The sequence below is a fragment of the Ceratotherium simum genome, chromosome 13 (genome assembly GCF_057802395.1).
Source record: "Ceratotherium simum simum isolate JZ-2026a chromosome 13, ASM5780239v1, whole genome shotgun sequence".
Lineage (NCBI taxonomy): Eukaryota > Metazoa > Chordata > Mammalia > Perissodactyla > Rhinocerotidae > Ceratotherium > Ceratotherium simum.
In genome coordinates, this window is record NC_141912.1 from 33692078 (window position 1) to 33708197 (window position 16120).

The 16120-nt window shown below is 34.8% G+C and overlaps 1 protein-coding gene across 1 annotated transcript in view; it reads right to left on the reverse strand.

Annotated features, from left to right (window-relative positions):
* TSBP1 (testis expressed basic protein 1) overlaps nt 1-16120 on the reverse strand; it is a 93238-nt gene that overhangs the window by 67095 nt on the left and 10023 nt on the right. Inside the window, 5 exon segments of the mRNA XM_087437813.1 lie at nt 3769-3780; nt 14595-14615; nt 14708-14737; nt 14823-14855; nt 15963-15995. Of these exon segments, the coding sequence (XP_087293939.1) occupies nt 3769-3780; nt 14595-14615; nt 14708-14737; nt 14823-14855; nt 15963-15995 (129 nt within the window).

Here is a 16120-nt window from a genome sequence, read left to right on the forward strand (position 1 = left end):
GGCTTGCCTAGAAAAGGGCAGACAGGGAAGACAAGGTCCCCAGGCACCAAGGGTTCATGGTGGAGAAACAACTGGGAACGTGCTCAATCCCCTTGTGAGCTATGCTAAATGGACGCACAGACAAATTCATGAGGTCAACTGCTTAGAGGCATCAGAGTTAATCCCCTTTTGAAAAGAAGCATCAGAAAGAAGCCCTCACACTCCCCTCCCCAGGGAACATCAAATCTTCTATGCACCTGTGGTGTGATTTGGTCACAGATTGTTTGAGGATCCTGTACTTTGGTGCTGTGGCCAAGGCCCAGAAAGACATGTAAGACTGGTGATGAGCAGGCAGGCCATTTACTCTTTCTTTTCAGCCTTTGCAAAGGTTGAAACTCTTAAGGGAACTTGGAAGAACTTAGTCTTGGTTAAACTCTTTAGTTGCCCTATGGTACTCCTTTCTTTTCACCCGCTTACTCTCATTTCTCTTTCCTGAATTGAGAAATAGAAAAGAGACTTAAATGTGGTTCCTGGAGATGACACTGAGGAATGTTAACAAAAATCCACAAGTGTCTGGATCAATTTGTTTAAAAAGCATTATACTTCTAACTAAAGTCTGTTTAGGAAGGGTATCCTAATTAGTTCTCATTAAGTACAGTGGGTGATCAGATGCTAGACTACTTGGATTTGAATCCTCGTTCCTTTCCTTATTAGCTGTGTGACTTTGCACAAGTTAACTTTTTCGAGGCTAAGTTTATTCATTTTAAAGACAGAATTTATAATAATATCTACTTCATAAGATTGTTATGAAGATGTACAGAGTCTGGAACATATGCTCAATACATATTAATTATCATATCATGTTTCAAACTGCAGTCCTAATCTATGTATATCTGTAGGAGAGATGGACCATAGCCTCCTCTGCCTTGGGCACTATGCTGGTTTGAGATTTTCAAAGAAATAATAGGATCAACCCCTTTGAGCTCCTGGTTGGAGAGCCTCTTCTTCAAGTTACCAAGGTCCAGTGAGTTGCCTATGAGAATGACCTCTCCAGAGAGCCTCACCCATTCTACAGGACCACACATCATCTTGAACTTCAGGGTTGAATAGCTTCCTGGTAGCCTCATGCATCTTTCAGCTAAATACTCTGTATAATAACTAATTGCTCACTTTCCTCTGAGATTAATCCCAACATGTGTCATATTCCCATTTAACTTATTCACCATCAGAGGATAATCCTCATCTTAGGGGTGCTTATTTTCATAATGATTGGTATAATTACTAATCTGATCTTCTTTCCACCTCTCCTTACTCTCTAAAACCCCGATACACCATACTATCTGGAATTCATATCAGCAAATTCTCCTATATCCTTAACTTCTCCAAATGTCCTCTCCACGATCTATTTGTTATTCCTATACCCTTGTACCATAGGACCTGGATATGGGTTAATGTCATTCTCACTTCCTATTGCTGTTTCCAAACTATTTCTCCTCCTTTAGAAACTCCCGTTGTCTTTGAAGCACATACAAGCCTTTACTCTATATGCCCCTCCTTGTTGCTACCATCTACTAATATCCTGGTCATTCCCTATCATTCCTTATCTTTTCATTCTCTACCAGAAGCCAGGGCTGCCTTTTTAAAGGATAAATGTGACCGTATTCTTTTCTTGATTAAAACATTCCAATGGCTTATTGTGGCACTTAGAATTGTACTCCATGTATTAGTCTAAAATGCATTTTATGATCTGGCCCTTCCCTACCTCTTGACTCCCTCCAGCGTCATTCACTACTGGTCTTCTTGCAATCTCTCATACATACTACCACTCTCCTTCCTGTCTCAGGGACTTGGTGTACTTTTTGCCTGGAATAATCTTCCCAAAGATCTTCATGTGGCTGCAAGCTTTTCATCATTTGTATCTCAGTTCAAGTATCTCCTCAGAGAAGTTTTTTCTAATCTCCTAGCTAAAGATCCCCACTCATAGATCTCACTTTATCAATATTATCCCAATTTATTTTCTCCATAGAATTTACCACAACTTGAAATTGTTTCAAATTGTTTATTTGAAACATGTTTATTTTCTCTCTTACTTTACTAAAATCTATGCTCTCTGTGAAATAGGGACGGTATCTGTCTTGTTTACACAGCGTCTAGAATAGTGTCTGGCACATGGTAGGCCTCAATATGTATATTTGTTAGATAAATAAATAATTGAATTTACCAAAATTATTTTGTTTCTATTTCCTTCCTTTCAACTTTTTCCTATTTTCTCCTACCTTCTCTTTTCCTATCAACTTGGAAAATTCATTTCATTTTTTTGGTAAGCAAAAGCATTTATAATTATGGTAGCCAGAACTGGAGAATGTTAGAGTTATAAGGGATTTTAAGATGACCTAGTCCTACTTTTTAATTTTACAGATGATAAAACTAGAAACCATGTCTTATCTGAAGTACCAAATAAATCAGAGGCAGACATGGGACTAGAACCTGTCATTTGACTCCTAGTCCATTTCGCTATTTTCTAGGTCACAAAATCGTCCCCTATGCTTCTTGTTATTTTTCAATATCTCTCTAGTTTTCAGTTTATTTATTTTTTCATTGTAGTAAGATACATATAACATAAAATTTAACCATTTTAACCATTTTAAAGTGAACAATTCAATGGCATTCAGTACATTCACAATGTTGCTAACTCCTGTAGTGTAAATGGGGGATTATTCTAGTTTTCTGATGAAGCAAATTATATTGTCTTGACCATAGCAGTTATAGCCCACTGAACTATTTCCCCTTTGGTGGGCTTTTCTGGCAAGCCTGTCTCACATGGATCCCCTGAAAATTTTGCAGGATAAATTAAAGATCTGAGTTTAGTATTTAGCTGTATACACTAAATTGTTGAAGTATACACTTCTACCTGAAGATATTTTACTTTTTTCCTATAATAAATTATCCTTTCTATGACATAATTAGATGAGAACAAAACAAAACTAAATAAAACTTATTTTAATTATAAAAGTAATAAAATATTGCGCTTGATAGTTTTCCAAGGGCACCCTTTAAGAGTCATATATATATATAATAAAACCGCCTTATTCATGGGATAAGGTTATGGCACAATATTGGACTAGCAAAATAATTTTGAGAGTAAATTAATTCACATTTTGGGATTTTCAAATTACATTTTAAAAATTGAAGTAATAATTTTTACATATGCACAATTTCCTAAATTCCTTGAAACAAACCTTTCATTTCAAAAAGATACTTTGAACTGGAAAATTAAATATATTTAATGGTGTTCTGGGGGCAGTTGGACAAGCACAGGACTTGAAGTCAAAGGACAATATTTAGAACCTCAGTTTTACCTTTTACTAACTACGTGTCCTTGGGCAAGTTAAATTATGTCCTTGAACTTCAGTTTTATCATCTGTAATACCTCTAAATGTGGACTCATTACCACAACTTTCTTCAATTACAACTCTCCCCTTGTCCCCTGCTCCCATCCCCTGCCCTCTTCACAACCCTCTTTCTTCTCTCCTATTTCTAAGTTAAGTTGTTTTCACTGTTTTCCTGAAACCATCACAGACAGCTAAAACCATTTTAGTTCTCTCTTTATTCTTTTGTTAATCAGTGGGCTTTTCATTTTCCAAAGTTCTCATTAATTTCAGATAAAATGCTCAGTGACGGACAAGGAAGAGAAGGTGAGGGACAAGAGCTAGGCAGAGTTAGGGAACGTTCCCCAGCTCTGTGATACGCCAAAGTGAATTAGTATTAGGAAATAGAACGGGAACTTACCTCTTTGTTCTCCTAAAAAGAAACACAAATAAAAAGTTTATGTGATTGTCTAGCTCAAAAACTACACATTTTTTGGGGGTGGGGGTGGGGTGTGTGTGGGAATATCAGAACCAGGAGCTCCTGGGAACACCAAACTCTTGAGTGTCGTTTGGCTCAGGGAGGTAGGGGATTAGACATTTCCATTGCTGCCAGCCAGACTTGGGGACATCTCCAGGGAAGGCTTCCCTTTCCTCTCAGCCATACAAAGCTTTGACATTCTCAGGAGACAGATAACACCATTTGTCTTTCATACTGCATTACCTCCATTCTCATCTCATATTTCTTCCTAGCTCCTTGCTCTCTTCCTTCTTTATTTACTCTGTTTTCCCGACACTACAGGTTTGGAAATTGTCTCTGTTTCCTGCTGACTGTTCATTATAAGCCACTAGAAACTTTCATTTACTTCCTATACTTTTGGTCAATTATTGAGGTGTTTGGGTTTTGTAGAAAAAAGAAATTGGGGAAAATATCAAGCTCAAGATTCTGTTATGCCTCAGTGGAAGAAGTTTGAGTAATTAAGGAAAATGTCCCTTGGATTAAATGGGGCTAAATGTCAGCAGAGTTGAAGAAAAGTCAAGGAACTTACCAATACTTGATTGAGACAGTGCTAAAAGAAAACAAAACAAGAGTGAAATCTGTGTGTCTCAGGAAGAACTTAGATATTCCATAGCTACTATATTAGGAAGGGGTTGTGGGAAAGAGGGCAGCAATGGGTCACATCTCTTTTTCTATTATCAGTTGCAGTGCAATGTGGTGGGCAGGCGAATATCCATTTACAGATTGCTTTTTGGGTATAAACTTCAGACGTTTGTATATTTGCTCAGTAATACTCTTGTGGTAGAGTAGGATTGCAAGATCTATGCAACCTATCTTTTAATTTCTTTCAGTAAAAGAGTAAAAATTTGGGGGGATTGCTAGTTTCTCAGTCCATGGAAATTTTTCTGCCTCTATGTCTTTCTTTTTTCATTTCTGATCTTGCTACTTTGGTTCTTTCTCTCTTTTCCTTCTCTGCCTCTCTTCCTCCTCCTCTTTCTCAATTTTCATTCTTTCTTTTTTCTTTGTTTGGAACATCTTTTGTTACACCAAACTGTTGCTACATAACTGCTTCAACAGGGGGTTTCTACTTTCCAAAAATCGTTTGTGGCCTATGGGGATGCCGAATAACAAAAAGCAAATTCAGGACGTACCTGAATGCTAGAAGATAAGGAATTAAGGCAAGGAAAGGGGGCTTGCTGTCAAGATGGATGTTTCACTCTCTTCTGTAATCACTTGGAAAAGTTGGGCACAATGTTTTTTAAAGTTTCAAAATGTAGAGCTGAGCTTGAAAACTAGAAAGAGATGTCTTCAAGAGTCATATATCAAGAAGGAACCCATAATGTTGATAGTGAATGATAAGTTTCACCACCCACATGAATATCTTATTGGGAGCTGGGTTTTCAACACCTGATCAGCAGCAGAAATCAAGGCCACAGGCCTCATGCATTGTAAGAACCTGGGACTAGTCTTCCTGTATATCAAAGGCTGACAAAATCACTATCTGTGAAAAGGGCACCATTAATCTCTACCTGTTGGTTAGGGTATGCCAGGAGGTGACCTGTTTGTACCAGGCCGGGGTTGGAAAGTGAGTCTTTAGCCAAGAGAGAATACTCAATGTAAGCTGAGTTCAGGTATAGAGCCCACATTTGATCTCCTCATGTAGGGAAGAAATTATGAGTGCAGAAACTATTATAAAAACAGACCTATGAAATCTATGCAGTAATGGGATTATTGCACAACAGAGAGTTTATGAGGAACTCAAATGATAATCAATGAGCTCACAGACTAAAGATAAAATACATTCGAGGAAACTTACTGACCCGACAGACAGTAGCCACAACAAATGGGACAACACTTATAAGAAAAGCAATTCAAAGGGAATTTTCAAACAAGTGTGTTTCAAATACTCAAAGTTACAAAAGAAGAAATAGAATCCATAAATCAAGACTAACATTATCAGGAGCAGCTGCATTTGATAAAGAACAAAATGGAAATAGCAAATGTAGAAAATATTGTCATTATAAAAATCATTAGGTGGATAAACAAAGAGAATAGACCCAAATAAAGAAAGAATTATGAATGATAAATCTGAGAGAAGTCATCCAGGACCCAGCTTAGAGAAATAAGGAGATGGTATGACAGAAATTGCCTTGCTTTTCACCAAACTAATTTCCTTTTTCTCCTAGGTATATGTGTGGTAGGCACAAGAACCACACCACCCCCCCAGATGTCTACGTCCTAATCCCCAGAACCTGTGAATATGTTAGGTTACATGGCAAAAGGGAATTAAGATGGCAGATGGAATTAAGGTTGCTAATCAGCTGACCTTAAAATAGGGAGATTATCCTGCATTGTCTCTGTGGGCCCAATATAATTATAAAAGTTCTTAAAAGTGGAAGTGGGAGGTTGAAGGGAGTTAGAGAATGAGAGGTGATAATGGAAAAAGGACAGAGTGATGTGATGTGAGGGCTTGGTTTATTTCTGCTAGCTTTGAAGTTGGAGGAAGGGGACCATGAGCCAAGGAATGTGGGCAGCCTCTAGAAGCTGAAAAAACAAGGAAACAGATTTGCTCTTAGAACTTGCAGAAGGAATGCAGCCCTGCTGACACCCTGATTTTAGCCCAGTGAGACATCTGTCAAATTTCTAACCTATAGAATTGTAAGATAATAAATTTGTGTTGTTTTAAGCCATTAAGTTTGTGATAATTTGTTATAGTAGCAATGGAAAACTAATACAACATGGTTAGGTTATTTCCCCCAGATTCCCTTGCAGTTAGGTGTGGCCATGTGATTGAATTCTAGCCAATCTAATGTTGTTGGAAGTGATGTGTGAGACAACATCCAGGCTTATCCATAAGAGCCTCTCGCTCATGATCTCCAAGCTTTTCCCCCTCTGCTCACTTAAGGCAGTCATGATGAACTTAGAAGCCATTAGTTGAAGATGGTGGAGACATAGGATAAGATGAATTTGAATGCCTAAGTCATTGCTGAGAGAAGAGCCAACCAACAGTCAGGCATTCCTGATTTTACAGAATTTTGTGAATAGAACCACTGAGATTTTAAGATTTATTTATTATAGGATCTGGGGCTAACTTAACTAATGCAGATGAAAAATACAAAAGAGAAGTTACCAAACCTGAAAGATGGGAGGAGAATTTTTACAAATATTTGGTAGTAATTTTAGAAAGAGAAACTGTAGTTAAATAGATAGATATAGATATAAATATGGGATATATTCATAGCAGTTAAGTTTGTGAATTTCCTGTAATTAAAGAAAGGTATATGTCCACAGAATGGAAAATTTTGAGTCCTGAGCAGGATAAATGAAGTTAATTTCACACCTAGATACATCATAATTAAAATGCAGAATACAAGGATAAAGAGAAAATCTTAAAATCACATTTACTTAATAACAACCATCAAACTAGTAGTAGATTTTTATCAACAATAATAAATGCTAGAAAAAAATGGAATAAATCTTCAAAGTATTGAGAGAAAGTAGTTGTCAATTATATATTCAGCTAAAGTCTCATTTAAGGCTGAAGGTGAAGCAAAGCTATTTTCAGTCACACAAAGGCTTAGATAATTTTTCACACACATATAAGGCTTAAAGAACCACTAAAAGATTGTATTTGGGCAAGAAATAAAAGAGGAAAGGCACAGGATGGGGCAAACAACGATAAACAGAAAAAAATACTAAAATATTTTTATGTCTATTGATTGTAAAAAGAGTAAATAATTATTTTGTTTTTAAAAATCATACCATGAAACAACATGGAGGATGTTGAAAGGGAAGGTGGTCAAATAAAAGTTATTGTTTAGTCTTGGAGGAAGAAAAAGAAACTGATTAGATTTTTAAGAAAAATTAAGCAGTATGCATGTTGCAAATGTAAGGATGAATAAAATAAAAGCCACCAACACAGGTAAAGCAAAACAAAACGAACAAGGAACTCTAACAGTGGGTAGAAGGTAGGAAAGAAGATTAAAAAAATAAAAGAACAAAATGTGGTAAATAGAAAACACAATATAAATTGGCAGAACTTAGATAAAATATATCAGCAATTTACAATAAATGTAAAAGGGACTAAATTCATGTATTAAGAGACAGAAAATTTTACAATTGTTAATGTGAACAAAGACAAGCAATATACTATTTAAAAAAGACACAACTGAGACAAAAATAAACTCTAAGCTTCAAAATAAAAGGTTAGAAAAAATATATACAGGCAAATAGATATTACAACAAAGGTTTTGGAGTAATATTAATATCAGATAATGTAGAATTTAGCCAAAAATAATCATGAGGCTATGGATGGACAATGTATCATTATACAAAGCAAAATTCTAAAAAAGAAGATAGAACAATTATGAACTTATATATATCTGACAACAACCAAAATATACAATGACAAAATGAGCAGTATTAAAAAGAAAAATGACATTGAAAGGAGACAATTATAGCTGGAGATTTAAACATATCTCTCAGAAACTAATACATCATGCAAAGGAATAACAACAGGGAACATTTGAATAATAAAGCTAATAAGCTTGGGCTGATATGTACATCTGTGGCTAAAATTCTGAACCCAACCAATAAAAAAGTCTCAACACATTTCGAAGAATCTGCATCACACACATCTCACTTTTGTATCATAATGCAATACAATTTTAAATCAACAATAAAAATAACAAAGCTAAAACATATTAAATTATAAGACACTTTTTATAATTTACTTGTTAAAAACATGATGGAAATTATGAAATGTTTAAACTGAAGGGCAAGGAAAGTACAATATATCAAAACTTATGGGATCGAGTTTCAGCAGCATTTAGAATGAACTTAAATACTTATATTAGAAAATAAGAAAGTCTGAAAATTAATTAAGAGTTTCACATAGTAAGCTAGAAAAAGGAACAAAAATAAAGTTAAAGTAGAAAGAAGGAAATACTAAAGATAAAAACAGAAACTAATGAAATAGGAAAAAAAATCAGTAGATGTTCAATAAAACCAGAACTGATTTTTGAATAGATTAATAAATAATCATAACTATTTCTGGCATCAATGATCGGTGAAAGAAGGCACAACTCCATGATATTAGGAATAAAAACAGAATATATCCATAGATAGAGCGAACAATTTTTAAATTGTAAAATAATTTTATGCCATTAAATACAAAAAATCACTAATTAAAATTCATTTATTACTCACTCTTGATAAGATTTTTCTTAGCAAACTAGAAATAGAAAGGAATTTCCTTAACCCAGTAAAAGGGAGCTGACAAATGGAAGCAATCATCACAGTTAACGGTGAAGCCAGAGGTATTTCTCTTAAAATCAGATACCAAGAAGGATGCCTGTGGTTATTGCTGGTATTAACATTGTGCTGGATATGTTGGGCAGAATAATAAGATAAGAAAAATACATAAGAAAAAGTTTTAAGAATTAGAAAAAATACAAGAAAAATTGTTAGTTTTTGCAGATATGATTTTCTACAGAGTTCAAGAGAATCTAAAAATTATTAGGACTCTAACAGCTCAGGTAGCAAGGTAGCTAGATACAAAATCCACTCTCAACAATACAACATACAACTCATATACCAGCAATAATTATTGGGGAAATCCAATAGAAAAAAATACCATTCACGACAAAAATGAAAACCAATATGTGCATCGGAATTAATCTAACAAAAGATACTCAAGACCTTTTAGAGCAAATTATAGAACATTATTTAAGAGCATATAAGGAGGTTTGAATAATAGATACATTACCATATTAATGCATGAAGAATTGATTTTGTAAACCTACATACTCAGTGAAATTCCAACAAAATCCTATTGTGACTCAGATAGAACTTGAGAAATTCATTCTAAAATTCTTGTGTAAGAGTAAAGGTCCAAGAATAGCCAAAGCATTTCTGAAAAAGAACAAAGAGAGAGAATGTTCCATTCCTCATATTAACTGTTATCACAAAGTTTTAGTAATGACAGCAATTTAGTATTGGTTCAGCAAAAGACAAAAGACCACTGGAACAGAAGAGAAAATCCAGGGAAAAACCAAGCATAAGATGAAGGAGGTATTACAAATCAGTGGGGAAAGAATGCAAGAGTCAATAAATCCAATTGGAACAATTGGTTTTCCAGAAGAAAATTAGACCCCTACCTATATTATTTATGAACAAACAAAAAACAACTCCAAAACACAAAAATCTCCATTTGGATTAAATACCTATGTGTGGAAAGAGAAACTTTATAACTATTAAGAGAAAGTATAGGATAACATCTTTGTGATATCCAGATAAGAAAGGCCAGAAAAACCACAAAGAAAATGAAAGATTGACAAATATTATTTACAACAAATTGTGTGTGAGAGGTGAGGACCTTCTAAATGTCGAGACACCATAAAAATTTAAAACTAAGAGACAGAGTTGGAGGAGATATTTGCAACTATTTAACACAAAATATAAATGTTTAGCTTTCATAATCATAAAGAATTCCTACAGATCAATAACCTAATAGATAAATGAGTAAAGTAAATGAACAAACAATTTGTATAAGGTGAAGCCTAACTAGCTATTAAACATATGAAATGATACTCAATTTGAGGAGCGAGCAGGAAAATGCAAATTAAAAAAATTTACACTTATTGGAATGGCAATAATGTGAAAGTATGACAAAATCTAGGGTTGTTATTGATGCAGGAAAATGGGAAACTTTTATACCTTTTGGTGTGCCTCCTGTGTCACTACTATGGAGCTCAATTAAACAATAGCTAGTAATTAAAAATGTGCCTAAATTACATAAAATAAATGTTCATACAATGTGATTCATTAATCCCACTTCAGGGTATGTACCCTGGATAAACTGTTTTCCACTTACTTAAGAACATTTTGTAGTGTTATTTGCGATAGCAGAAATTGGCAACATTGAGAATGTGTTAGCAGGGGAAAGAATAGAAAAGATATTTATATTCATAAATTGGAATATTATTCAACAATTGAAATGCATAACCTGGATTTCTATATATCTCAATATGACAATGTTTTTGGGAAAAATGCAAATTGTAATGATACTTTCAGACTGATGCCATTTTAGTAAAATTTTTTAAATAATACATACAAAACAATACTATATATTATTCAGTGATACATAGAGATTATATAAATATATGAAAATAAACTTAAAAGATTTATAATACATTTATAAGTCTTTGGGGAGAGTGGAATGGGTCTAGGATAGCGACAAAAGGGATTTTTATATTATCTGTCACTTGAGAAATATGACAAAATATCAGTTATCAAATCTAGGGTGTAGATTTACGTGTTAATTAGTTTTGCACTTTATTTTTAAAACTTTAAGAGAAAGAAAAAAACAAATACAGAAACTACAAGACTTGCACAGATGACAGTATAATTCAAAGAAAACCACAAAGAACTTACCTAGGGAATTGGCTGATGGTGCTAAAACATTACACACACACACACACACAGAAACATGAGGAGAATCATGAGAATTTGGATCCCTAACCATCGCACATCAGCTTCAATCATTGTGACCTCCTCTCCAGAGTTGAAGCCCAGGCCCAGGGAGATCTACTGACCTTGTGGTGGGTACTGGAGGCCACTCCAGCTCTTTCTCATCCTTTCAATCTCTAGAAAGTGTTTCATCTTTTAGTTGACACATGATATTCCTATGAAACTTTGTGGCTTACATTTTTCTCTGCCCTCATCCCTCCCTCCTTTGCATCTCTTTTTCTCCTGTCTCCCTTTATCTCTATCATTTCCCTTTTCTCTCTCTCATGATTTTCTCCATTTTTTTCCTTTCCTCTCAGTCAATTTGGAAACTTGTTTGTTACTGATAGGCCATCCTAAACCAGCACTAGGAGATTTTATCTATTGCTTAGTATTCATATGAACAGATAGGATTTCTCTTTCCTCAAAGCATTTACAATCTAGGGGAATGTTACTAGTGAGATGCAAATTTTCATTCAAAAACTGGAGAATACTTACTGTAATCTCCTTTGGATCCCTCTAAAAACACAAACAAAATGAAGAAAAATCACTTGGGATTTTTTATTTCTGTAGTTTTGATATCATTACAGAGGATTACCTAACCAACATCCTCAAGTATCCAAATAGGCAAGAAGCTGGAGTCAAAATCTCCTCCTGGCTTAATTTATGAGTTAATGACATGAAAAAGTAGGCAAAGTCTAACTAAGGTTAATATGTGTAGTGAGAAGAAATAATAAACTATACGTGGAAACACTGAAACAGATGAATGTATTAGTTATAAAATAAGTTGAGGCCAAGTAAGAGAAGAAATGGCAAAATATTTACTTAGCTGATTGAGAATTCAAGTTCAGTGAAGATATGGCGAATTATAATGAATACATATGCATTTATTTATTGTGATTGAATGTGCATTCTGTGACCTAAAACTTGTTTCTTAGTGATGTCATGGAAACAGACTTTCTAAATGATCTGGAGACTGACAAAGCAAATTACACAAAAACTAGTCATGTTATCACTATTGTTTTCATGAAAGTGTAAAAATAAATACTACTGACACTCTGGAAGTAACAAATTATGTTGCATGATTGTATCATTTGATATTTTATGAAAGTATAAATAGTTGAGGATCTACCCAGAAATGTAAAGACGACGTGTATTTTTTTTTCTCAGCTCCTTTTCCGAAATGAGTGCTTTCCTTCCATACTTGGTTGTCATTGTGATGGGATTTAAGTCCAAAACATACCACATCTTCCCTGTTTTACACTAATATTACTTGTTTCTCATGGTTCTGTGGGTATTTTAAAAATAGAAAATACTAAGAGATGCAGAACACTTTCATGTGCTGCACTTACATTTGCCATAAAAATAATAACATTAAAAATAAATTCAGTACATTTCAAAATTTCTGAATTATCATGGCTACTTTAGTATATATGTGATATATTTAAATTCAGCTAAGATTTAAGTACTAAATTTCGTGTACTTAAACTAATGTAATGATGTTACCTATATTTTTCTGTCAGAAGATTTCCATACTCTCAAGTTGACCAGGAATTTATATTTCTATGTCCAGAAGGGATAGAGGGAAAACTAACAGAGCTTCGGAACTTGCAAACTTGCAATAATTAAGATTTATAGGGCTACCTTAGAGGTGATTGGAAAGTCAGAGAAATAAATTGTCATTTGGCTTTATGAATTTTGAATCATGGCTTATTCAGACAACAGCAAAATGTTTACTGATGCAAGTTTTCCCTAAGAATGCAAGTGTAGCCTGGAATTGAAAGAAGCTAAGATTGCAGACTGTATACTAAAGATCTATAACCAGGAAATTAATAGTAAGGTATAAGAATAAACTATCTAACTTCATGAAATCTGAAATCAGACAGTTCTAAGTTCATATCCAGGTTGAGTCACTTGCAAGCCCTATGGCCTTGGGCAACTCACTAACATTTTTCATGCATATGTTTCTTTTCTATAAATTAGAGATAACAATGTATAATAAATTAATTGATTTATTTAAGAACTGCTTATTAGAGATCACTTTGATGAGGAGAATAGATTATAGGAGAGCAAGAGTAGAAGCAAGGAAGCTAGTTAGGGGACAGCTGTAATAGTTCAAGCAAGAGATGTTGGTGCTTGGGCTGAGATTGTCATTGTGGTGAAAGGTGGTCTGATTTGGAATAAAATTCGAAAGTATCAGAGATGGGATTTGCTGGTAGATTGGATGAGCAGAGAGAGAGAAAGGAGTTAAAGATGATTCCAAGGTAGATGGTCTGAGCAACTGGGTGAACACAAGTGCCAGTACCTGTGTGTAGAAGGGATCAGGACTTGGGTTTTGACATATTAAGAGTGAGATGCCTCTCATATATATGTCTTCAGGACCGCTGTATTATAGTTGTATAGGTTGTTCACTGCACAAAGGGATAAGGGGGATAAGGGGACTGAAATCCCTAACAGTGTCTCTGGTGTGGGGCTGCATCTGCCTAGAGGAAGGAGCACTCTCTAATTTGCACCAAAGCAACCCATAAGCTAGTAGAGGCCTTGGACAACTGGGGGGCTTTTTGTGTAATTCATCCTTTTATGGTTGACAGCAGGGTCTTTTGCAGATAATAAAGAAAATAAAATGAAAAATGCCCACCAGAGTGGCTAACACATGGTGGGTGCTGAGTGCACGTTAATTCTCTGCCTTTCCTACTGTGTATAGTTTTGTTTTGCTTATCTGTATGCCCTTTAAACACATTCAGGTAGCTTCTTGCACTGGTTAAATGTGGTGTTCTAATGAGTAACTGTTACTGAGGAGGTTTGTTTCCCATTAAACAAGAGATGTAAATGACAGCAGTTGACAATAGCAGCACTTCTTTGTGCCCTTGAAATCTCAATGCACAGGTCATATCCTAATGTGATGAATTTTTGTGGATTTATTCTTCCATTTCTTAACATTTATATTAAGAAAAGCACACTGAGTGGTTAGCATTTCTGAGCTCCAGGATATTGAATTTCTCTTGAGTAGTCAGACTACTTTTGTTAACTGATTAGAAGGTGGATAGTAGAGGAATTGGAAAGCACTGGGGACAAAGCGGCATCAGAGTGTGAAGGTGAGTATTGTTGAACAATTCTCAGAATCTTCTATACACTACTTTGGTTTCTTGTCTTTTTACCTGGGTAGGTTTTACAGCCCCTCATGTTAAAACAGGAAAAAACATTGATTTTCCTTTAATTTTACCGTAATCTCTAAATATACTTACCTTGGTCATCATAGGAAGTGTCTAGAGGATTGAGGAAAAAAATAAGATTCTTAATTTCTCATAAACAGATTTCTGTATTAATTTCTTAGCAATTCAGTATCTAATTTATTTACCACTTTCTGTTGAATATGAATGTCGGAATCCTAAAAGACAAGATGAAAACATAATGAGATTCTACCTTGACAACTATGTCTACATTATTTTCTTATTAGGTGAAAATCTGTTTACCTCATCCCCTTTTAGATCTCTGAGAGGAAAAATCTTTTGGGAAAAAAGCCCAGATTAAGTTTACCGCCCATTAAGTTTACTGCCCATTTAAGCCCATCAAGAAGTATTTCATTAGTCTAAATCCAACTACTAAGAGATTTTTCTACTTTCCCAGATGTTCCCATTTTCTTTGGATTCCATTTCAGAAAAGAGGGTATGCCATGGTCCTTTGCTCCTCGCTCTTGTTGGTCATGACAGATGAATCATAGAGGTAAGAAGAGGAATGGACTGAGTGTCCCAAGTGTGAGGCATGGACAGCAAACAGAGTGACCAAACTACCTCCTCTTTTCTTTTCTTTTGGGCAAATGAATCTATATGTTTGCAGCATGTGCACGTGTGTGTGTGTGTCCCTGCAAAAAAGTAGAGAGTGCCTTGGAATCTCCTAAGAACCGTCAGATTTCTGGATGTTTTATTCCAAATAAGTTTTATCATTATTCATCACTCGTGTCAGACCACATGTCCTGATTTGAAGGACAGAGTATAACTATTAATAATAATAAATACTGAAATTCAGTATAATATGAGCCTTTTCTATCTTAAGCCATGTGGGGATAGTATGGTATAAGAATATGAGTATTGGACTCAGGGACAGAAACCTGGGTTTGCTATCCAACTCCTTCCTTTGCTAGGTGAATTTGAGTAAGTCTCTTAACGTTTTTGAGCATCAATTTCATCTTCTAAAATAGAGATACTAAGTTGTGCCTATTATATTATTCTTTATAGCTTACAAAGTGTCTTTTCATGTATACTATTCAATCTTCATGACAATCCATGAATTATCTTTTCTGCCTATTTATACATCCAGGAAATTTTTTCAGAGAGGTTCCTTAACCTTTCCAAGATCTTAGGATAAACAAGAGCTGGAAAGAATTCTTGTAATTGTCATAGGAAGGGGACACATTTGCCTTTTCTGAGAAAAATGCACAAATCTTTCATGTCTATATATATATATATGCATAGTGAGATGGATTGGTAGTTGGATATTGTAACAGGAAAAGATCTGCTGACCTAACAAATTATGCTCAAAGGGAGATGAGTCCATTTTGTTCTCTGAAGAACACATTCCTCCATTAATTCTCTAGTAGTTCCTAATTTATTTACCTCTATTGTCCTCATAGTCCAGAAGACTAGCACCTGGAGAAAAAAGGAGAGAGAGCTCCACGATTTTGCTTCTTGAAAATTAGTAGGGCTTTCAGACTCTGAGAGCTAATGTAGATATGAACTCCCAGTAGTGAATAATGATGGGAATTAATTTATTT